Below are 22,142 nucleotides of genomic sequence, written 5' to 3' on the forward strand. Positions count from 1 at the left end.
AATCTCAAATAATGATTATTTACGGTCCCTGATAATAAACTCAAAAATATACGTTTTAGGGCCCCGGTTTTTATTGGTTCCCTGGTACTAACAGACTGAATTGGGGGATTCCCAAATCTCTTTTAATATTCAGTGTGGCATAATATGAAGATAAATGTAGCAAGTTTAAAGCTTTTTTTTTTTTTAAATATAATTCATGTTAAAAAATCTTAGAAATTAAAATTTTATCAAAAACAGTGGCATAATAATATTTTGTTTTGATTTTGAAGATCAATAGAACTTGATCATTTTTTACTGGTGATGTATATATATTTTCATTGCAAATTCTATTAAAATGTAAATATATTGAAATTAAATAGCTTTAACTAGTTTAACCAATCCTTATCTGTTTATAGAATCCCCTACAGAAAATCACAGCTGATCATACATATATTTAAAAAACGCGGCAACCCTACAATTCGACCGCTACGACTACACTGAAAGATATTTAGAAAGTTTTTTTTGCCGGCTGTGCGAAAAGGGAAGCAAGGCAGAGTGCAAGAACTGATTAATATATAACCCATTATCGGCCGATCGGTGAGTAGGTCGGGCCGTAAACAGCTATGGGAAGCCGAAACAAAGCAGCCACTGACAATTCCGTATCTTTTTTCCAGTCGAAGCAGCGCAGTCGAACAATGAGAACTGCAACTCATTGCGCATTTCTAATTATCGCGACGATAATAGTCGCCATATGTGGAGCCCAAGGAAGGAAGGAGGCGGAACGCCCCTATAGGCGGAGCTTCATCAATCCGTATCCCCGTTTCCAGTTCTTCGAGGATGGCGTCGATCCTGGGGAGCCCCTGTTCCTAACGCCCCTGATCAACAATGCCTCCATTGACAACGCAGAAGTGCAGAAACTGGCCCGAGTCACGGGTTCCCAGTTCCATGGAGTGGAGAGCTACTCGGGCTACCTGACCGTGGATGAGGGCTTCAATTCCAACATGTTCTTCTGGTACTTCCCTGCCGAGAAGGAACCTGAGTATGCTCCAGTGGTCCTGTGGCTACAGGGCGGCCCAGGAGCCTCCTCCCTGTTCGGTTTGTTCACGGAAAATGGTCCCCTGGAGCTGGATGAGCACGCAAAACTGCAAAAGCGTAACTACACCTGGAGCAAGACCCACAACCTCATCTTCATCGACAATCCCGTGGGCACTGGCTTTAGTTTCACGGATAACGATGCGGGTTATGCCAAAAACGAAAAGGACGTGGGTCGCAATCTTCACGAGGCTGTGATGCAGCTGTACGAGCTGTTCGAGTGGCGCAACTCTTCTGGATTCTGGGTCACCGGGGAGTCCTATGCGGGCAAGTATGTGCCTGCGTTGGCCTACCACATTCACAAGGTGCAGAATGCCATCGAAACGCGCGTCTATGTGCCGCTCAAGGGCGTGGCCATCGGAAATGGTCTCTCGGATCCACTGCATCAGCTGAAGTATGGTGACTACCTGTATCAGCTGGGCCTGATTGATGAGCACGGTCTGCAGAGCTTCCACGATGCCGAAGCAAAGGGAGCCGCCTGCATTGAAAAGCGCGACATGGAGTGCGCCTTCGACGTTTTCGATTCCCTGATCAATGGAGATCTGACCAATGGTTCGCTGTTCAGCAATCTGACGGGCTACAATTGGTACTACAACTACCTGAAGACGCACGACGATGATGGCGCCAACTTGGGCAACTTCCTGCAGTCGGGAGCCACCCGTCGAGCAATTCATGTGGGCAACAAGCCATTCCATGACCTGGACAAGGAGAACAAGGTGGAACTTCACCTGAAGAAGGACGTGATGGACAGCGTGGCTCCGTGGATAGCCGAACTGCTGGCCCACTACACGGTTTGCATCTACAGCGGGCAGCTGGACATTATTGTGGCCTATCCGCTGACTCGCAACTACCTGAACCATCTCAAGTTTCCCGGCTCGGAAAAGTACAAGGTGGCTCCGCGTGAGATCTGGCGCATCGATGGCGAGGTGGCCGGCTATGTGAAGCACGCTGGTCATCTGGTGGAGATCATGGTGCGCAATGCCGGGCATATGGCTCCCCATGATCAACCCAAGTGGCTGTACGAGATGATCAACCACCTTACTCACTACAAGCACTAATGCATACTCAAAATACAAGTTGGTCTCCTTTTTAATGATCTATATTTTTATGTAATCTATCTTGAATAAATGTGGTTGAGTTTTTAAATAAATACCTATGCGACTGTTACTTAAATTCAAATACTCCCCTTAAATTCTATTATCTAATGTGATCTAGAGATTACATGGTTTTACAATAAATTGTTTAATGACAACTCCCCTTTAGTATTGTCTTAATTAAAAGTGAAGACAATGTTTTTAAAAATATTATACTCATTTTTATTTATCTATATTTTTATGAAATCTATCTGGAATAAAGGGGGTTAAGTTTTTAAACTGTTACCTAAATTCAAAAACTCCCCTTTAATTTTCTTATCTTATATGATCTAGAGATTACATGGTTTTACAATAAATTGTTTAATGACAACTCCCCTTTATTATTGTCTTAATTGAAAGTAAAGATCATGTTTTTTACAATACTATACTCCTTTTTAATGATCTATATTTTTATGAAATCTATCTAAAATAAATGGTGTTGAGTTTTTTAATAAATCTCTTTGCTACTGTTACAAAAAATTCAAAAACTCCCCTTTAATTTTTTATCTAATGTGATCTAGAGATTATATGGTTTTACAATAAATTGTTTAATAACAACTCCCCTTTATTATTGTCTTAATTGAAAGTGAAGTGGTTGAAAGTGGTTTTAACAATAACGTTTTATTAAAACAAATGACTTTACAGGCTAGATACAATTTAGGCTTATTTCTAAAGATCTTTAGGGAACACTCCCCTTTATTTATCTTGAGGGCTAGTACTCAACCCAACAAAAAGTCCTCCGAAACAAAAAACTTCATATGAAATAAAATTTCTTTACGTTTTTTTTATATGACGTTTTGGACGACTTTTTGTTGGGTTGAGTACAAGCCCTAAAGATTTAACAACATTTTAATAAAACAAATGACTATCAACAAGTTAAGGCTATAATTAATCAACTATCCGGTGCTCCCTTAAAGTTCCTGGCCACCAGGAAGTGTTCAGCCGAATCCCCGCGACTGGCGCGCGGTTTCACGCGCTTAACCTTCTCGTAAAACCTAAGCATGTCCCGCTCCAGCTTGGGCACATCCCCATTGTCCCACACCTTGACCACCAGATGGGCCTGCGGGGCGGACATGGCCAAAGCAAAGCGGAGCACCTCGTAGCAGAGGTTCGTGATGCTCTCCTGGTCCAGCATCCTCACTCCGGTGGCATTGGGCGCCATGTCGGAGAGCACGCAGTTGACCCTTCTGTCCTTCAAGGACTCCCTCAATCGTTTCTGTGCTAGGGAGGAGGTGAAATCCATGCCGCCGAAGATTGTGGCACCCGGCACAGCATGGAAATGCAACAGGTCGATGCTAAAGACGGCTCCCTGTGCCGCTCGCTCCTGCTTTCCATTGGCATTGGTCCGCTCCACGGCCACTTGGGTCCAGCTACCAGGAGCTGCTCCGCAGTCCAGAACTGTGTCGCCTGGCCGCAGGATTCCGTACTTGTCATCAATCTCCATCAGTTTGAAGGCGCTGCGGCAGCGATAGTTCATCATGCGGGCCTTCTCCACATACGGATCCGCCAGCTGCCGCGTGAGCCACTCCTGGGAGCTCTTGCTCCGGCCCTTGAGGTTCCGCGGCTGCTGCTTGGCATACTTTCCGGCAATTTCCGTGTGCAGCAGGCGTTTAAAAACGGAATTAGCCGTAAAAACAAGCCGCATTGTGTAATTTATCGAAGTGTTTAGCAGACGTTCACACAGGCGACGCAGTTGCACTTACAGCTACATTTAACATGGTTAATGAATTTATTCTAAGTGAAGAATACAGGAAATCCAAATAGTTTTTAAAGTTCAAAAATTGAGAATCTCGAGAATAGTAACATATTTTTTAATAAGTAACGCAGGAACATCCTTATCTACCACAACAGCGACCTGTGTGAACGGCCTGCAACATGATCTGACATTCTGCAGACTGCGCGATATGGTCACACTGAAACCCTGGTCTTTTCCAACTATCCGCCCACTGTCACTCTACTCCGCTCACTCGACAAATTCTCAACTCAACAATGGCGAATGTAATTGGAAAATATTGAACGCGAGTGCGATGAAAATGTAAAGTTAACCCCGGCAAGGCTGACAAACAGTGTTTAAGGATTGAAAAGCCATCAAGAAGGGGCGATAATATGCCAGAAACAACAAACCAAAAGTGACTGCAAGTGCAAACTGAAAACGGATCGGAAATCGCAGAAATTAGTGCTCCCTCTCTCTCGCTCTTTCTTAATTTCCCCCCACCCCCCGACCGGCTGTAGAAGCCGATTGTGTTTTGCAAAATGAGATTCTGCGTTGTGGTTTGTTGCGTGTTATTTTTGCTGGCCAGCGGGCCTATTGCATCAGCTATAGCCAAAGCCAAACAGGCCGACTCGGCAGAAGTCGTCAGCAGCGGCGAGGATGAGAAGACGGTGAGTGGAGACACGGCACGGTGACCCACTAAGGGTTAACATTGGGCGCCCCGTCAATTAATATTTCATCACCCGCCTTCGATATGTTGGTCATAACTTTACCCGGTCTCTCCAACCGCAGGACTGCACGGATTTGGCCCGCGACGAGGAGGCGCTGATGGTGTTCTCCACTCTGGGCGGCGGACTGACGGCCATCGATCCGGTGACCAGCGAAATACGCTGGACAATAGCAGATGGTAATTACGCGGGCACTCCACTTTCCCACTTCCCACTTTCACGGCACCCCCATTTGACGGACCTAAGTGTGGGATTCGAAACATATGATGGCTCATAGGGGTCCTTCTTATCAAATACTGGGTTTTGAGGAAAAGAAAATATTATTAAGGAATACTCCCACCCTTATTCTGAAAATTGTTAGGAATTTAAACTTTCTAAAAAATTTAGACGAAACATAAGACGGCACATAAGGGTCCTTCTTATCAAAAATGGGTTTTTAGGAGAGGAAAAGATTATTAAGGAATACTCACACCCTTATTCTAAAAATTGATAGGAATTTAAACTTTCTAAAAAATGTAGACATAATAAAAAATGTAGATATAATATACATAATATTTATTTCCCTGTTTTTTTAAAGAAATTTATTGCCGGATGAAAATAACGTAAGCTAAAACAGTGAATCACGAAATAAAAAATAAGTTGATAAGAGCTAAAAAATGCTATAAAAAAGTTATCAAAAAAAAACAAGAGAGAACGCTATAGTCGGGTGCCCCGACTATCAGATACCCGTTACTCAGCTAAAGGGAGTGCGAAGTCTCCTTCCTTCCTTTGATCCGCCGTAACTTTTTAACGAATGGTCCGATTTAAAAAATTTCTTCTACATTTCGTTAGGTATTGATAAACACAATAAAACTGCATTTTTACTTTTCCGAAATATTGAAATTTTTAAAATCGTATATAAGCGATTGTGGCGTTAGAGGGGGCGTGGTACCCTTTTGAAACAAACTTGCGCTGCGTAGGAACTCCTAGAATCTGCATGCAAAATGTCAATCTTCTAGCTTTTATAGTCTCCGAGATCTCAGCGTTCATACAGACAGACAGACGGACAGACAGACGGACAGACGGACAGACGGACAGACGGACAGACGGACATGGCTAGATCGACTCGGCTAGTGATCCTGATCAAGAATATATATAGTTTATAGGGTCGGAAACGCTTCCTTCTACCTGTTACATACTTTTGCACGAATCTAATATACCCTTTTACTCTACGAGTAACGGATATAAATAGATTTATGAATTGATTACTTACTTCCATTACTTAAAAAACTTAAAAAAAAAAACTAAAACTTTTCAAAAGACTATGTTATGGTGAACTTTCTCACTCAAGTTTTTTTAAACTTATATACAATTTGTTTTTGGTAGGATTTGTAATACTTTTTGAATTAAATTAACGTGAATCACGAACTCCAAAAATATGGGAAGATTAAAGTTTTGATAAAAAAAATTTGTGTGGTTAATTTTAGGTGTTTATTACAAAGTAAAACAGGGGAATCTTACTTTAAACTTCTTCAAAACCAAGATTTTATTTTTTTTAGTAGTTTAATTAATACTTATTATTTCTATTGTCACAATATGTAGTAAGACTTTAATTTACAGAAATTCACGCAGTATTTCCATAGTAAAGTTTTCATTTACATTTTTTTTTAAGATTTAAAATAGCTATCTGTTCATATACTATCTCATTTCCCTCCTGGAAAATTACCACTTCCCCAGGGTGTTGCACTCGCCATTTGAAGTGCAAAATGTGTTGCACAAATATGCGCTCGATGAGCTCATCGCGTTGTTTCGTATCGCACAGAAGATGTAATTGCCTAGGATAGATCTTTCTCCCGCCATTCGTGCTCTATTATTTTCACTCTCGCTGCGTTATGTTTTGTATTGTGCCTGTGGCCTGATAAGAGTCTCACGTATATACGCAATCTCGACAAGCGTTCTCGGCACACAATTCCTCCAATTAAGTTGCCAGCCAGTCGTATCACCAGTTGCTGTATGCCCATACCCTTCACGTTGTGGGTGGTTGGGACTTTGGGCCGTTTCCCTTTCGGCTCATTGAATATTCCTACGATTTATCAATACGTGACGTATTGATTTTCGATGGCTCAAACACGTTAATCTTTCCGTCATTTGCCTGTTTCGCATTAACCTCTAAGATTCGATGGGAATCGGTGAAGCTAGATGAGTCATAATGGCAAAGAAATACAAAGTTTGTAAACACGGCGGTTTGTTAATACGATTAAAGGGGTTGATGGACCTTGTCCATAGATAAGTGCATTTGTAGGTTACTATTATTATAATGTTTACTCAATTACGTAATTACCAAAATGCTTTTTTATTTGAAAACTAAAGAAAGGGTAGTCCCAATTCGATTTATTGAATTCCATCGGGTATTTCTTATTAACTTGGTCCCAGTTGACTTGGGCTCTTGCTATTTATAGCACCCACGGGCTTTGTGATTGTTTTTCCACTTCAAACCATTTACTTTTCGATAAGTACGGCCCGAATAACTCTCTTTTATTACCCCAAAACTAAATTATTGGAGTTATGCCAAATGATTCCCTGGACAATACGCCCTCCACATGTTTGCTTAAATGTTTTTAGAAATAAAAAACCCACGCCCCGTAAAGATTGTTTTATGTGATAGCTGCAATACACATGTATGTCCATTCGTATTATTAGAAATTTCATGCTGGCCGCTTGTCGTTTGGCTTCGTGGAACTGCAAATGATTGAAAATTCAGGGGGACAAACATGTGGACAGCATCTGACCTGGGGTTTCCAAATAAAGCGCAGTATTTATTTGATATTTCTGTGAGTTATTCAAGCCAATAATTTGTTTTTGATTCGCGGTAATTACCTACATACATACCGCGATTCGCCGGGTCTAACACGGCAGATCAGTGTTGCGATATAGGCTTCGTTCTATTACCTCATCACGAGACGGAATCAGGTTTTGTCTACGTCTACCGTTGGCCAATTAGAATGCCAATGCTAATGAAAGTGCCGCTCCGGGTTAAATGACCTGCCCCAGAAGTTGTGGCAACACTCGATTAATGCCGGGAATCTTTTTGTATACCCAGCCATGTGTTTGGGGTTGAAACTAATTACTGATAACGATGGGCACTACACTAAATATGTTTGCTTTCATTACTCGATATTGGTTGACGGCTCTGCCTGGTAATAATTCAATTTTGTTTAAATTATTCCGTCATTTTTCGTGCAAGGCGGTGGCCATTTGCATTCATTGCAAAGTCAGAATTTAACGCTGTTGCCTTAAGCGAATTGTTGGCGATAACAGAAATTGCCAACACGGCTGGCATAAACACTTTGGAAACGATCAGCCGTGGCTCCCCAGGTCTATTTCGTATTTACCCAACTGTTGTTTGGTTTGACTTTGTCTCTTGCGCCAAAAACCCGCTTAATTTATTCGGCCATTTTTGTGGAAAATACTCATGTTCTTTAATGTGCACCAGAAAATGCGCGCCTCGTGTTTTCTGAGAGGGGTTATTATAGATTACACTTTCGTTCTCTTCCCTTATAATAAGTACACCGAGATAAGCGTTATCGGGAACAGGTTCTGGTTAATATTTATTACATTTACTTTACTTTAGCGCTTCATGTTAGTTGCAGCGATATCAGGAAATCAAATGGAAATGCTCACTTGAAATTGTTTACTATAAAGGGGGTTCACCATAAAAAACATGTTGATTTTATAGATTAAACAGATGACAATGTAAAAAAATTGATACCTTTTAAAAAGGAAAATTGATTGAAGCTGTTAAAATTTATATAATGAAAGAAACAATCATTAACTTAACGCGACGGAATTATCAGTTCTTAAATTACGAATTCAAAAGGTTTCTTCTCTTGAATAAAAGAGTATAAAAAATTCCACGATGTTAAATTTCAATTCATAACAAAAGTTCTGGGAAAACATTAAAGTTTTCATTTATTATCATTTATTTTGAAATTCATTAAACATCAACGTTAAACTTTTATTACTCGGTAATCATAAGACTAAGTAACATTTTTAGAAAACTTCATTTTTCGCATTAATGGGAAGATACTCTTATCGTTCATAAATATTATTAGGAGCTGTGTTTCTTGCCGGAAAAAATACAAGTTACTGGTTGTAGACAAAACATTTTAATGAATTCGATGCAGTCTACGATTTACAATTCAAATAGTACATGGACTATTTTAAAGCTATTTCGTATCTACTCTACATGCAGGTGCATAAAAATAAATAATTTTTTTTCAATGTTAAATTTTAGAGCATTATCATAAAATGTTTATAGCTTTGAAAATTTTTTAACGAAATGCATCAGTTATTATTTGTAATTTTATTAAAAGCTGAGCACCGATTGAAATGACTACCTTAAAATTTGTAATATTTAACTAACAACATAATTTTCTATTTCAGATCCTCCCATTGTAGCAGAGCCCCAGGAGAATGTGCAGGTTCCCCACTTTCTGCCCGATCCTCGAGATGGCAGCATTTACCAGTTGGGCCAGATGGGCAGTCTCAAAAAACTACCGTATACAATTCCCCAACTGGTGGCCAATGCCCCCTGTCGTTCCTCCGATGGAATCCTGTACTCTGGTAAGAAGAGCGACACATGGTATATGGTGGATCCCAAGACGGGTAGACGGGAGAAGGTCATGGGATTCGGAGATGCCAGCATGGATGGCAAGGAGGGCGAGCAAATTGGCTGGGCCACATCGCGGGCCATTTATCTCGGTCGGACTCAGTACACGGTTATGATGTACGATAGCCTGACCAAGAACAAGAATGCCAAGCCATGGAATATCACTTTCTACGACTACAATGCTGTCAGCGCTCCTCCAGAATTGGCGAAGGAATATGGTGAGAGCTTTTAGAATATATGATGTTTCTATGCAGTTACTAATAATTTTCCCCCTTTTTACAGAATATATCCATCTGACCACAACCACCAATGGGCAAATAGTAACACTGGATCGCAAACATGGTAAATTTTTGTGGCAGCGGGATCTGAGCAGTCCAGTGGTGGCCGCTTTTCTCCTGGGACCCGATGGCCTACTCAGCGTGCCCTTTACCACGGTCTCCGATGAGGCTTACCAGGCCATTCTGGAGGAGTCGAAGACTGGGAATGTGAATACCGTGAAGCTATTGTAAGCGAGGATATTTCTCTATGTGCTATTCCCTACTAAATTGTTCTTCATTTACCAGCCAATCCTTGTATGTGGGCGAGCACCAAAAGGGCTTGTACGCCCTACCGTCGCTGGTGGACAAGAACACGCCTCGCATCTCCACAGCGCCACCCATTAAACTGCTCGACGGACCTACAGGAGAGCAGTCCAGCAACCAGGAGACCGATCCCCGTACCATTTACATTAACGATGTGCTGCAAGAGCATCCAGGCATTATGTTGGGACACTACAATATGCCCAACGAGGGCAATGGCAACCTGCAGCTCTCACCAACGCCATCTACCACCAAGGGAGTCCAGAGCCTGGCTACCATTCACAACTACAACGATGGCTACGGTCTGTTGGCCAACAATGAAAAGAATGCCGCCGACATTGGCGTGCAAACGGATCCGGAGCTAGTCGAAATTGGCATTGATCAGCGGACAAATGGAAACACCATTAATCGGACAAAGACAATAATTCTGCAAAACAGTAATAAGGTGCAGGCCTTTATCAACGAGTGGTTTATGGAACACCCGAGCGGAAAGGTGCATCAAATTCTGATAGTCATCGTTCTGGGAATGATTGCCCTGTTCTGGTACACCTGCAGCACCATGAGGGAATTGCAAAAGCAGAGCGAGAATGGCTCCAAAACCTTTGCCATAGCCCAGAATGGTTCCAATGGCAGCACCGGCAGCAATGGCAGCAATGCGAGTGCCGAGGACCTAGTGGATTTGGGTAACGGACAGGTGCGCGTGGGCAAGATCAGCTTCAGCACAAACGAGGTGCTGGGCAAGGGCTGCGAGGGAACGTTCGTCTTTAAGGGAACCTTTGAGGAGCGTTTCGTAGCCGTAAAAAGGCTGCTGCCCGAGTGCTTCACCTTTGCTGACCGCGAGGTGGCCCTGCTGCGGGAATCGGATGCGCATGAAAATGTGGTGCGTTACTTTTGCACCGAACAGGATCGCCAGTTCCGCTACATAGCCGTCGAATTGTGTGCGGCCACTTTGCAGGATTATACCGAAGGAGATCGCTCGCTGGAACTGCAAAATCACATCGATGTCTGGCAAGTGCTGAGCCAGGCTTCAGCCGGTTTGAGTCATCTCCACTCCCTTGACATTGTACATCGCGACATCAAGCCACAGAATGTTTTAATTTCGCTACCAGACGCTAAGGGCAAAGTCCGTGTAATGATTTCCGATTTTGGACTTTGCAAGAAGCTCAATTTTGGCAAGACCAGTTTCTCCCGCCGTTCAGGTGTAACTGGCACCGATGGATGGATAGCCCCCGAAATGATGCGATCCCAGAGAACGGTAGGCTTTTATTATAGATTTTTACATATTTTTTAACCATATTATTTTTATGACAACTTTAGAACTTACAAATATTAATATCCTTTTTTTATTTGCAGACAACTGCTGTGGATATCTTCTCACTGGGTTGCGTCTATTATTATGTCCTGAGTGGAGGTCACCACGCCTTTGGGGACAATCTGAAGCGCCAGGCCAACATACTCTCGCACGAGTTCAATCTGGCCAAGCTGCGCACAGAAGACGACAGCGAGGTTAGCCGTATTGTAAGTAACTAAAAAATAAGTAATTATTATTTATATTATATTTATCATAATTTATTTTCAAGATCCTTGCTGAACAATTAATATCGGACATGATACACAAGGATCCGCAAGCACGTCCTCCAGCCCGCTGTATTGGCAACCATCCACTCTTCTGGGATGAGCCCAAGATGCTCTCGTTCCTGCAGGATGTCAGTGATCGTGTGGAAAAGCTGCAATTCCATGCCGAGCCGCTCAAGTCGTTGGAGAAGAACGGCAGGATAGTCGTGCTAGAAGATTGGAATGTCCATTTGGACCCGATGATCACGGATGATTTGAGAAAGTATCGCGGTTACATGGGCGCCAGTGTGAGAGACTTGCTGCGTGCTCTGCGCAACAAGAAGCATCACTATCACGAGCTAACGCCGGCCGCCCAGGAGATGCTGGGCTGCATACCGCACGAGTTCACCAACTACTGGGTGGACCGCTTTCCGCAGCTCATATCACATGCCTACCATGCGTTCAGTATTTGCTCAAACGAGCCCATCTTCAAGCCGTACTACAGTGCCGGCTATCACTTTTCCCGCCCGTGGTACTTCGATGCGGATGACGCGTTGTTCCCCATGCTGATGCGGGATCCCAAGCCGCTGCCGAAGATTGGTAGCCCGAAGAGGACACCACCACCCGCAAGCAGCCAAGCTCAGCAGCTGAAGCAGCGGAAGGGGCTTTACAACTTCCGTAAGCCCAGCGATGATCTGCCGATTGCCGGCGTTGGGCTGCAGCGAAATCTGGAGCTAGATGGACAATCACTGGATCCCGACGGCAAGCGTGATGTGTTTGCAAATTTCAAGTTCCGGCGATATTCGAAGCCGGGAAACAATCGCAATTACAACGGTGGCCACAAGGACACACAGGACAAGGAGAAGTACGTAAGCTGGACGCTGCCGCCTTCAACACAGGATTAGGGCAATGAAAAACCCAGAAGATCAGAATAGACAAGATTTAGTTTTAGTCATTTATTAATTTTATTATTAATATTTAATTGTGCAATTTGTGTATATGCAACTATTCCAAAACGATTCCCAATTCAGTTCTTAGCAAAAATATTCAACGATAATTAACAAAAAATGAAACTATTTTGTATACCACATAAGAATAATGTAGTGTGTCGTCTGTCGAATGCACGCAATTTAACTGTGATAATTTTTGATTTTTGTTTAATGCCCAAGTGCATATTGATCTAGACAAATAGTTCGAGTTTAATATATATAGTACTTAGACTTATTGTATATTTATGCATTAGTTAAGAGACCTACCCCAACAATCCTCCCATTCGCGGAGATCCTCGACAAGCAGAAGGTTTTTAGTTTTTATACCTATTATAAAAGCACTTAGTTTTAAAGTTAAAGAATGAAATATTTCAGTTGATGGACAACTTAATGCTTGACAACGAGCCGCATTTTCTAAGAATTCTTAAGCTTAATCAAAATGAAAACTAAATAAAAATGTAATACAAATTTTACAAAACAATTTTATTTTCGCTACACATGTATAACAAGGTGGCACTTGACTGCCAATTTTAAACAATTTCTCAGAATTTTGGCTATAAGAGATGGGTGCTTAGTTCAATAACAAATTCATAAATAGTTCAAGGGATCAACAAATATAAAAACTATTACTATACACGAGATTTTGGTTCTTTAGAAGAAAAGTTTTGTAACTAGAATTTGTTTCACTTTGGCATTGTTTACTCGTTGTTTGTGTGATTCAATTGGCGGACTTCATCATGTTCTTCATCTCGTTGCGTACGCAGTATCTAAAGGCATCCCAGCCCTCCGATTTGGCCACGGACTGTAAGGCAATATAATTAGGATTAGTTTTAGGCGACGAGATAGAGTAGAACATTGAAGAAATGAAATGGGAGACACAAAAGTGATTGATAAGCAGCAAGAGAGAAAAAGAAACAGTTTGTGGGTTCCTCTGCCCACTAACCTCATCACCTTTTGGCGTGACTACCTCAATGGAAACCTTTAGACGCTCATCGGGGTCTACAACATCTTGCTAGGGAAAGAAAACACAACTCATTGCTAATCAGCTGGAGCTTGGACTTTTAACCTGGACAATATAAACGCGGCACAGGCACAGTTCATTGTTAGGCGCGTAGTGAGTCACAAATGACAGACCTCCGACAAGCAATTCGATGAAAATGGAAATGATAACAAGTGGGTGTAAAAATAAACAGCAATTTCTAGATACTAAAAGTAAATTTAAACAGTTCAAAGGTTTGTCCCTTGCATTTCAAAAATGTTTTTCTAAGGACAAACAAAGGTGCAACAAATAAAAAACCAATTCTGTGTCAATATCAGTTTTTAATGGTTAAATGGCCAATTCAAAATAAGAATAATATTAATAATATGTAAAATAAATGTCATAGAGCTGAGTTAATATCTTAAAAAATAAACTAAAAGTAAGGGAAGTCAAACATTAAGCTTAAAGCGAGACAATAACTAGACAAACACACACATTCAATGCTGGTCAACGAGATTAGGACAAAAGCGGCAAACAAAACGAGGTATATAATAGTTAAATTAAATTAAACTAAAAAAATCAGTGCCAAAGTGCATCGCTGTCGATGAAGTAATCCAGGTGCCTGCACACCCGATGTCGCCAGGCCACAAACAGGGGATAAGCGGGCTCGTCATAGGCGTCCAGAGCTTCGTTGTAATCAAAGAAACGACCACTTACTTTAAAGCCGCGATGCAGGCGATCCTTCATGATGGCTATGAACTCCTTGTAGGACAACAGGCCATCGCCATCCGCATCGAAGATGGCAAACACGGTGTCGATCAAGTGGGGACTGAGCTTGTAGCCAGTGCAGATCTTCACAGCGCGTGAGAATTCATCTAAAAAAAATATATATAATTAAAATCTGAAATCCTTAAACCTTAAATTAATTTACCCTTCGAAATGGCCCGATCGGCCAGAGTGTACATGCGCATGGCGATCGTAAAGTCATCCAAATTGTTTAGGAAGTGGCAAAAGTCGCGGAAGTCATGGAACGATATGCCCTTCTCATCTTTGACCCGCTCCAGCAGGCGTTCTAGGAAGACATCATACTCATCCGTGGCCAAATACGTGTAACGCAGCAGGATTTTGGCAAAGTCCAGCTCGCTAATGACGCTGTTGCCCTTGGAGAACTCGTGGAACTCCAGCTCGAGCACCTCCGTCTGCAGGTTGTCCATGAAGCGGTAGAAGTTGTCATAGTTGATGACCCCAGTGCCCCGTTTCCCGAAGAAGTGCAGCTGCAGGGTGGTGGCCACCATGTGGCGTCGCTGCAGACCCTCGCCATCGTTCACATAGCTCTGCTGGAAAAGATGTTAGGTAAAGAGGATTAGCAGTGGTCTGGAGAGGATTACCCTTCAGTTAGTCACACCAGGCGGCTCATGCTTGGGACTCTCGGGAAGACCTTACCTCCAGGGGAGTGGGCGTTGAGGACTCGTTTTCCTCCTCCGACTCTTGCTCGCCGTGCTTCTCTTTCCAAGCACCGCTGAAAATGCGCTCCATCTGGGATTATATGTACATGCCGGTTTTGTTTGGGGATATAATTTTGTTTGTGCAGGATTTTTGGGGTTAGGTTGGAGAGAAGAAAAGTTAGGTGGTTTAGTACGGGTCAACACAGTGGTGGAGTGGCGTTTCTAGGGTGTAGGCCTGTTTTTGGTATACAAAACGAAAAGCGCAAGTAACAAAACTTAACATAACAAAAGCTTCTAACGTAACAAAAACTGAAAATTCAAAAAATCTTCAACAAAATCTTTATAAGAACATAAAGATAACTCCAAGCAAAGCAAGTACAAAAACTTATTTTTTCTAAAAAATAACAAAACACAACGGAACTAAACTTAGCTTCTATATACCGCGAGTTCTGTACAATTTGAGCGGAGTTTTCGCGAAGCAAAGCCAATACTTTTTTGGGAACTCTGGTGGCTAACACTTACTAGACCCCTCTTCGCTTGAGGCACTGCCATGGGTTTCGTCATTTGACTTTGTTCATCGTAGGAAACTAAACGCGAGAGCTGCCATCGAAATCGATTTTAGGGAGGGTATCAAATAAAATAAATTATATAAAAAATCACAAGGTAAAAATAAACTAAGGCTAAAGTGTAAGTGATGTGCAGCTTACTTCAGCGCCCTTGGGCCAGCTATTTCGAATGGGTTTTCATTATTCATAAATTATACCATTAAATTATAGCTTAACTTAATAAATGAAATGCTTACAATTTGCTTGGTTTGTGGATCGACATTTTGAGTGTCTTTTAAAGCGCCGGCCAAAATGGAAATTATCTAATGATAAACATTTTTCAAAAATGATATTAAATAATAAGTAAATAAAATCAATTCGAGGAACCCATAGGAATTATGAGTACACGATGGGGATAGTGATTTCCTATTTACCACTAGAAATTCGTCCTTGTCCACCCGCTGATTTCCGTCGGTGTCGAACATGTTGAAGGCAATGCGGAAGCCAGATTTTGGTTCTATAATAGGTATAGAATTTAGAAATACCTTACTTAATGAATTTCAGATACCACTTACTTGTTAAAATGGAGAGCAAAAACAAGTATTCCGTGTAGGAGACAATGCCTGCAAAATAAATATTTTAGAATATTTTATTACTTACTTAACAAAATGCTTGGTTGTGGCACAGATTCTTATCGAGTGTAAAAATGTATTGGAATATACAAAATAGTACTTAAGCATTTGTAATAGAACACCAATCCATAAATTAACTTAATGTGCTGTTTTTATCAGATCTTGTTTGCTAATTGAATTTATTGAATTGGCCAGTTTAATAAACGAACCTGCTTGGCAATTCTAATTTAATCAAAATAGTAAGGTAGCTGACTAGACTGCATGTGAAAAACAAGTATTTTTACTGCAACTGTAAGGCTTTCTTAAAGAAATATTATTAGACTAACTAACTGCTTAGAATATCTACTTTGCCTCTAAATATTACCTTTATCTCTAAGATTGCGAAATAGACGTGTTGAACCCTTTTTCAAAGCTGGTGTGTTTTCCTTGTACTTATCCACCTCATCGTTGGACAGCTGACGCCGTTTAAGACGAGCTGTAAGATAAATAAAATATAAATAAAATATTAAATAAATTCAGAGTTTAATTACGCCTGGGTTCCTGCTCCACAACAGAGTCCAGAAAGTCCTGCGGGGTCATGTAGAGCTGATCGTCGAACTCCACCGAGGCAAACTTGATGAACCGGCGTTCCCTGGCCGTCAGCTTCACATTCTCCAGCTCGCTATCGTCGCGCTGCGGGAACGGAGAGATAGAGATTAATCAGGCCATCGATGGATGGTAACTTAATATGCCGTTGTGCGTATTTGGTGGGGAATATAATTGAAATAAATCAGCGAACGATTGGATCGCATCGAGGCGAATTTCCGCCGGTTGGTCACAAAGGCGGTGTCAGCCGACATGGACAAAAGCTGGGACTGCAATCTGAACGCTTTTGATCTGGTGACGTTTTGATTAATGCCCCAGCAGTGGCACCTCAATCGCGCTCAGAAATATTAATTTGATCCGGTTTGCCGTTTACTCCCCCTGGCATCGGGAATTACATGTATGATCTGCATTTAATGCGAAACTCAGATTTTGACGAGCCGCCGGACAGGATTCCCACGTTGGTCGTTTGGCAAATAAAGTGTCAAATTGATTTGAGAACATGTTGCGACCGTCGATCCTCCATAAATCTGACATTTAATGCCACCCACAACAAGTAATCATTTTTCCCGCATACTCGTAGACAGGGCGAATGACTCAATTGTATTTTATTTGTGGTGCAAAGACAACTCCCAGGCCATAACTCTCGCTCGGGGGACACCAGAAAACCCTGTCTGCCGCCTGTCCCCAAAAGCCGAAAAAAAACTGATCCGAACAAAGGCCACTTTGAATGTTAGACATGTGCAGCAAACACTTCGCGGCCACGCCCACGCCCCCAAGAAACCACAAGGGGCCAGGGACAATTCCTCATAAAACTGAAGCTGACATCATTTCGATTGCAGCAGAGGCAACAGTAGTTCTGTTTTTAGAAATTAAATTTGAATATTTCAATAGTCCTCAAGGGGTAAAGGGATTACAGCTCACTATTAATTTAAATAACTTTTTAAATTTGAAAAAATATTTATAAGATCCTTTTTCTTAAGTTGTAGTAATATGTTTAGAAGTCGTATTTATGGAACTAATCTTCTGAATATGTATAATTAAATTAGTATAGATTTCCTTACTATAGCGTAGGAAATTAATAGATTGTTTAAGCTCGTTGTAATTTTTTCAAGAACTTCAACATCATTTTATTTCTACACAAATTTACCAAATACTTGCTACACAAATTAAAATTTTTTTAGGCAATAAAATACAATTTAAGGTAAATACTTATTTAAACTCTAATAATATTTAACCACTGTAGCAGAACCCTGCGCCAAGAACAAAGAGATTCGAAATGGCTGCAGGCGCTGGATTTATAGGCAACAATTAAAACTCATTCATCATCATCAGGCGCAGTTGTCATAACACATGTCAGGGCCAGGCCGAAACCAAAACCAAAGCCATATCAAAATCCAAAGCCAAAACTCAAGTCCCAAACTCCGGCTCAAAATGCAACTGAAAAGCGAAGCCACGCCTGCGTCTGGCATTGGGCATTATTGTTGATGTTGATATGGATATTGGTGGGTGTATCAAATCGGCAACCAGATCGATTGATAGATAAATTTTCAGTAACTGGCATTCTGTCAGCATTCGGGGGAGTTGCACTACGTACTATGTATTTGGCGCCTGCAGGTGCGTGGGCGTATCGGACTAACTACTTTGCCACTTCATCATGCATTTTTCAAGGTGTGTGGCATTACCGCTGGAATTAATTCCAAAAGGTTGCAGCCTTGGGAGTTTTAAATATTTTCGATGGCAAGATATGGTAGTCTTGAAGGAAGATTCGAGATCTGGCGAGAGGATACCTCTGAGAAAATGTGATATCTAAGCTCCATTAAAAAGTAAGTATACAATGTAGCATTTTAATTAGTTAAAAATTTATTAAAAAGCATTTTATTATTTTATCGATTGTTGTCAAATCTAAGAAAAGTCACTTTTTATTTGGGACTGAAGATTTTTAGGATATCACAAAGATCATACAAAGTTTTGAGATCATACAATTTATAATAATGTTATTGAGTTTCAAGCCTTTAAAAATAATTCCTTAAAGCTCAAATATTGCTGTTTTCAAATAAATTAATAAATTTTATATTAAAAATTTAAAACACATTTTTATGTTTTTTTTAGAACATTTTAAACGGTTCAGATCTTAAAATACCCTTTTTCACAGTGTAGTTCGGAGGGTATTCCCAGCCCTATAAGCTAATCCCTGATAAGCAATTGCCGAAATGCCTCATGTAAATATTTAAACTTCACACCCTGAATCTCACTCAACAAAAAAGCTTATCAAAGTGCCACTCACGTCAACATGTTATTCGTTATATTTTTCCAGGTCTACCCCAGAGACAATGTCAACAGGTTGACAAATAGTTGTTGTAGCTGTTGCTATTTTATTGAACTTGGACACGCACAACAACAACAACAATCAATTTACATCATGATAACGACCCTGAGCTAAATTTTTGAGAGCTTTTGTTTTGTTGTTGTCTTTTGATCGATCGGAATGCATTTATATATACATATACGTATTAAATCAATTTAATAGGCTAATTAAACGGCGTTTCGGTAGTAAAAACAAACATAGTGCAGCGAATGAGCAGATCAAAACAAAACATTCGAAAACAGCTGATAAGAAAACACTTCCGTTGCGTTACGTAGAACGTAACGTATCGAAACGTAAGGCACTGACATGCCACAAGCTAAAAATAGCTGCGCAGGTCTATTTCATCCAATTATTGACTTTTCCACACCAAACACTTGGCACACTTGTTAGCGCTTTTCAGGCTTTTCATTTACCATGCGTCTTTTGAGGCTGACTGCATTGACGGGATTTTCCGCGGATCGAAGCTTAATGAAAGCCGCCAGGGCGGCCAGGGAAACGGCACTCCCGCCCACAAAAGTTAGCAGACGTCGCGATTTGTGACCCCGAATTCCGCTCGATTGCGACGCACTGCTGGCAAATCTGACCGATCGACCAACGGCCACGCCCACACTGGGTCTTTGGGCAATTATAGCGCCACTTTTAACCGTTAATCTAGCCACCGCACTGGCCATTATGTCTAAATTTTAAAGAGCAAAAAAACTAAGCTAGTGACAAATAGAAAGACGTGATGTGCGTAACGTAGTTGAGAGATGCGTAGCGTAACTAGGGTTGCCAGGTGGAGTGCATGGTAATATACATCGCTGTGATTTATTCGATAGTTATTGTGGTTTTAAATAATTTATTTATTTAATCAATTTAAATCTCTCTTTTATAATCTAATTGTTTACTTATTTTTGCATACTATTCTCTATTACATTTTTTACTAAAATAAAATAAATCAAAATATATATAGCAAAACGTAAAAAGTCAAAACTAGTCACGTAGCTAATAGAGAGTTGCCAGATCAACACATTATTGCCTGCGGGCAAGTTGGCGGGCATTTGAAATAGAGTTGAATGCCTAACTCTCTATTGATTGAACAAAACTGATCCTATCAGCTTAAAATAATTTAATTATCGTTTTAAATTTTATATTTAAATTGTAGCATTAAAAAGTATTATTAAAAAATACAGAGCTTTTTTAAACTATTTAATACAGATATGATGATAATATAATAACCTTACTTGTATCTGAAAATCAATTGTATCATAAATTTGCATGGTTATTGAAATATGACTAGATACTGACACACCTGAGTGGACTTTCCCGAAAATATTATTTCCGCATAAGTGACAATATGATTGGAATTATTGACCATTGCCAATTTTGAGTCACTCAAAAGGGGGACTACGTGCCTAAGTTCACACAGATCCGTGGCAAACATTTCCAGAAACTAATTAAAAATCCTGCCGACGTGAATTTCTGCGGTTCGCTCTTGACGCAAAAGTACATATTTGGCCCCAAACTATTGGGGATTTTTATTGGGCATGCCCAAAGTCCGCTTGTGACGCGTCTCGGTCTACGCAAAAATCGAAAACAAATAAACTTATTGACCGTCAAACTTCCCGAATTCCAGTGACTCACTTGGCTGCAGCGACGGGCAAGAATGAAATATGACAAAAATGCAACTAGAAATCAATAAAAATGTCGAAATATTTTATGGGAAAACAAATGTCCCCATTGATAGACGATAAAATGATCTAACGAAACCTGTTGCCCTCCCCCACATCCCATGGAAATTCGATAGAAATGTTCTCTGTTTCCCCGGCAGTTCCAATTCTTTTCGAAACGGAAAATATCAATTTCACTTGATTTTCCGCTGTCGCGCGAAACCCAAGACGAAGTCTATCCTTTCTACCCATTTCCTCAGTTCGATTCAGGTGAAGTTCATAACCCAGGATAGTTGACACTTTGGGGTTTTGCTCCACTAATTCGATCTTGGGGCCGCCAAAGAGTCGCCCCTTTTTCAGCTGGCTTTCGTTCACTCGCCAGTTATGAGCTCGTAAATTATTAGTTTCAATTTTAAGCGGCGCATTGTGTTTCCCTTTTCCAATCCATTTCCTGCGAAAGTTGTAAAAGAACTGACCGTCGTCCAAGCGATTCGAAAGAGGATCCGATCGTCCAAAAGATCCGTTGGCACATAAAAATGTTTGTGTTGACGCCTTCGCCGTTTCTTGCCTTGTAAAATTCCCCAAGGGCAAACCAGAAAACCCACAGAACGATCGATATAATAAATACACAATATTTTGGTCTTCTTTTCGGTAGTAATAAAGTCGTTTAAATCGCAATGCGTATTTGGTTTTCTCTGCCGTTCCACCTTTCTTCTGGTAGTAATAAAGTCGTTTCAATTAGTGTCCGCAAGTCCCGAAAAAAAACGCTGTTGCTTTTTTTTTTTTTAATTTCAGTTAGCGCCAGGCCTCAGGCTTCTTTCATAATTCATGCGGTGGTTTCCCTTTGCTGCTTAATTAGTCTGGCATTTAAAGTGTTTTCGCAGGAACTGGAAATGCACAATGAAAAATTTAAAAAAATATATCAGCATCTTAAAAAATGTCTAAATTTAATATATTATATAGTTAAGTTGTTTGTAATCATAATAATATAACCATAATATTTTATTTGTAATAAAAAAAATCAAAAAATCAAGAACAGTTTATGTCATTGTTTATTTTTCTCCGTGATTCGAAAAATGCCTTCGATTCCTATCCGATTTGGGTTCGGCCTGTAGTCTTTAGGCCGTGCGATTAGGTAATATTTTCAAGGGGGTTGGGTTGCCACAGAGCGCATTCTTTGGGCTTGCCGCATCATTTAACGGTAAAATTGAAATTGATATACGAGCCGACATCCCAAAAAAATAAAACAAAAATCCCTGAGAGAGGGTCCAGATCAGAAATCAGTTTTTTGATTTCGCTGGAATCTTGTTGATGATATCACTGGCTGAACAAATATAAAAAGTTCAATGTCAATGCTTGATGGGCGGCTCAATCAGTTTAAGAACACTTTGTGTCAGGTGAGAGAAAGGGGCCCACCTGTTGCGCCGGTTCACTCGAAGTTCATTGAGTTGTAATTAAAAAGAGTAAACAGAACGGCGAACAGAACCCCAAATAATGGAATAATACAGAAATATTAAGGGGACGGGGCGA

General features: G+C 40.8%; 4 protein-coding genes across 18 annotated transcripts; 2 read left to right on the forward strand and 2 right to left on the reverse strand.

Annotated features, from left to right (window-relative positions):
• The first annotated feature begins 428 nt into the window (after nucleotides 1-428).
• Nucleotides 429-2,221, forward strand: LOC108064300 (venom serine carboxypeptidase). Its single transcript, XM_017151766.3, has 2 exons — nucleotides 429-576; nucleotides 654-2,221. The coding sequence occupies exon 2, from the start codon at nucleotides 675-677 to the stop codon at nucleotides 2,127-2,129; it is 1,455 nt and encodes a 484-aa protein (XP_017007255.2). The 5' UTR covers nucleotides 429-576; nucleotides 654-674; the 3' UTR covers nucleotides 2,130-2,221.
• A 712-nt stretch (nucleotides 2,222-2,933) lies between these two features.
• Mrm2 (Mitochondrial rRNA methyltransferase 2) lies at nucleotides 2,934-3,885 on the reverse strand. Its single transcript, XM_017151767.3, has one exon. It carries the CDS (start codon nucleotides 3,847-3,849, stop codon nucleotides 3,097-3,099), a length of 753 nt encoding a protein of 250 aa, XP_017007256.2. The 5' UTR covers nucleotides 3,850-3,885; the 3' UTR covers nucleotides 2,934-3,096.
• A 242-nt stretch (nucleotides 3,886-4,127) lies between these two features.
• On the forward strand, nucleotides 4,128-12,893 carry Ire1 (serine/threonine-protein kinase/endoribonuclease Ire1). Of its 3 annotated transcripts, XM_017151752.3 has the most exons (7): nucleotides 4,128-4,586; nucleotides 4,708-4,822; nucleotides 9,066-9,509; nucleotides 9,574-9,796; nucleotides 9,855-11,124; nucleotides 11,223-11,387; nucleotides 11,450-12,893. In XM_017151752.3, the coding sequence occupies exons 1-7, from the start codon at nucleotides 4,458-4,460 to the stop codon at nucleotides 12,326-12,328; spliced, it is 3,225 nt and encodes a 1,074-aa protein (XP_017007241.2). In that variant the 5' UTR covers nucleotides 4,128-4,457; the 3' UTR covers nucleotides 12,329-12,893. The 3 variants fall into 3 exon arrangements, with proteins under 3 accessions (XP_017007241.2, XP_070073894.1, XP_070073895.1); XM_070217793.1 differs by lacking the exons at nucleotides 4,128-4,586; nucleotides 4,708-4,822 and adding an exon at nucleotides 7,329-7,453; XM_070217794.1 differs by lacking the exons at nucleotides 4,128-4,586; nucleotides 4,708-4,822 and adding an exon at nucleotides 8,738-8,874.
• MICU3 (Mitochondrial calcium uptake 3) lies at nucleotides 12,870-19,702 on the reverse strand. 13 transcript variants are annotated; one of them, XM_017151757.3, is made up of 11 exons: nucleotides 19,377-19,700; nucleotides 16,544-16,685; nucleotides 16,378-16,488; nucleotides 15,957-16,004; nucleotides 15,816-15,898; nucleotides 15,639-15,704; nucleotides 15,359-15,436; nucleotides 14,835-14,927; nucleotides 14,323-14,725; nucleotides 14,109-14,266; nucleotides 12,870-13,214 (listed from the first exon to the last, which is right to left on the reverse strand). In XM_017151757.3, exons 1-11 carry the CDS (start codon nucleotides 19,632-19,634, stop codon nucleotides 13,131-13,133), a joined length of 1,524 nt encoding a protein of 507 aa, XP_017007246.2. In that variant the 5' UTR covers nucleotides 19,635-19,700; the 3' UTR covers nucleotides 12,870-13,130. The 13 variants fall into 13 exon arrangements, with proteins under 13 accessions (XP_017007246.2, XP_070073897.1, XP_017007254.2 ...); XM_070217796.1 differs by having other exon boundaries at nucleotides 14,323-14,728; XM_017151765.3 differs by lacking the exon at nucleotides 14,835-14,927.
• Nucleotides 19,703-22,142: the final 2,440 nt, after the last annotated feature.

Source organism: Drosophila takahashii, chromosome 3R, assembly GCF_030179915.1.
Source record: "Drosophila takahashii strain IR98-3 E-12201 chromosome 3R, DtakHiC1v2, whole genome shotgun sequence".
Classification (NCBI taxonomy): Eukaryota; Metazoa; Arthropoda; class Insecta; order Diptera; family Drosophilidae; genus Drosophila; species Drosophila takahashii.

Bases quoted from the DNA above. Each gene is read 5' to 3' on its own strand.
- Ire1 (XM_017151752.3), top strand. From the start codon at position 4,458: ATGAGATTCTGCGTTGTGGTTTGTTGCGTGTTATTTTTGCTGGCCAGC. The intron at 4,823-9,065 runs GTAATTACGCGG...TTTCTATTTCAG, and splicing joins ACGCTGGACAATAGCAGATG to ATCCTCCCATTGTAGCAGAG. The intron at 9,510-9,573 runs GTGAGAGCTTTT...CCCTTTTTACAG, and splicing joins AGAATTGGCGAAGGAATATG to AATATATCCATCTGACCACA.
- Mrm2 (XM_017151767.3), bottom strand. From the start codon at position 3,849: ATGCGGCTTGTTTTTACGGCTAATTCCGTTTTTAAACGCCTGCTGCAC.
- MICU3 (XM_017151753.3), bottom strand. From the start codon at position 19,634: ATGGCCAGTGCGGTGGCTAGATTAACGGTTAAAAGTGGCGCTATAATT. The intron at 16,005-16,377 runs GTAATATTTAGA...TTTATTTTGCAG, and splicing joins TCGCAATCTTAGAGATAAAG to GCATTGTCTCCTACACGGAA. The intron at 14,267-14,322 runs GTAAATTAATTT...TATTTTTTTTAG, and splicing joins CGATCGGGCCATTTCGAAGG to ATGAATTCTCACGCGCTGTG.
- LOC108064300 (XM_017151766.3), top strand. From the start codon at position 675: ATGAGAACTGCAACTCATTGCGCATTTCTAATTATCGCGACGATAATA.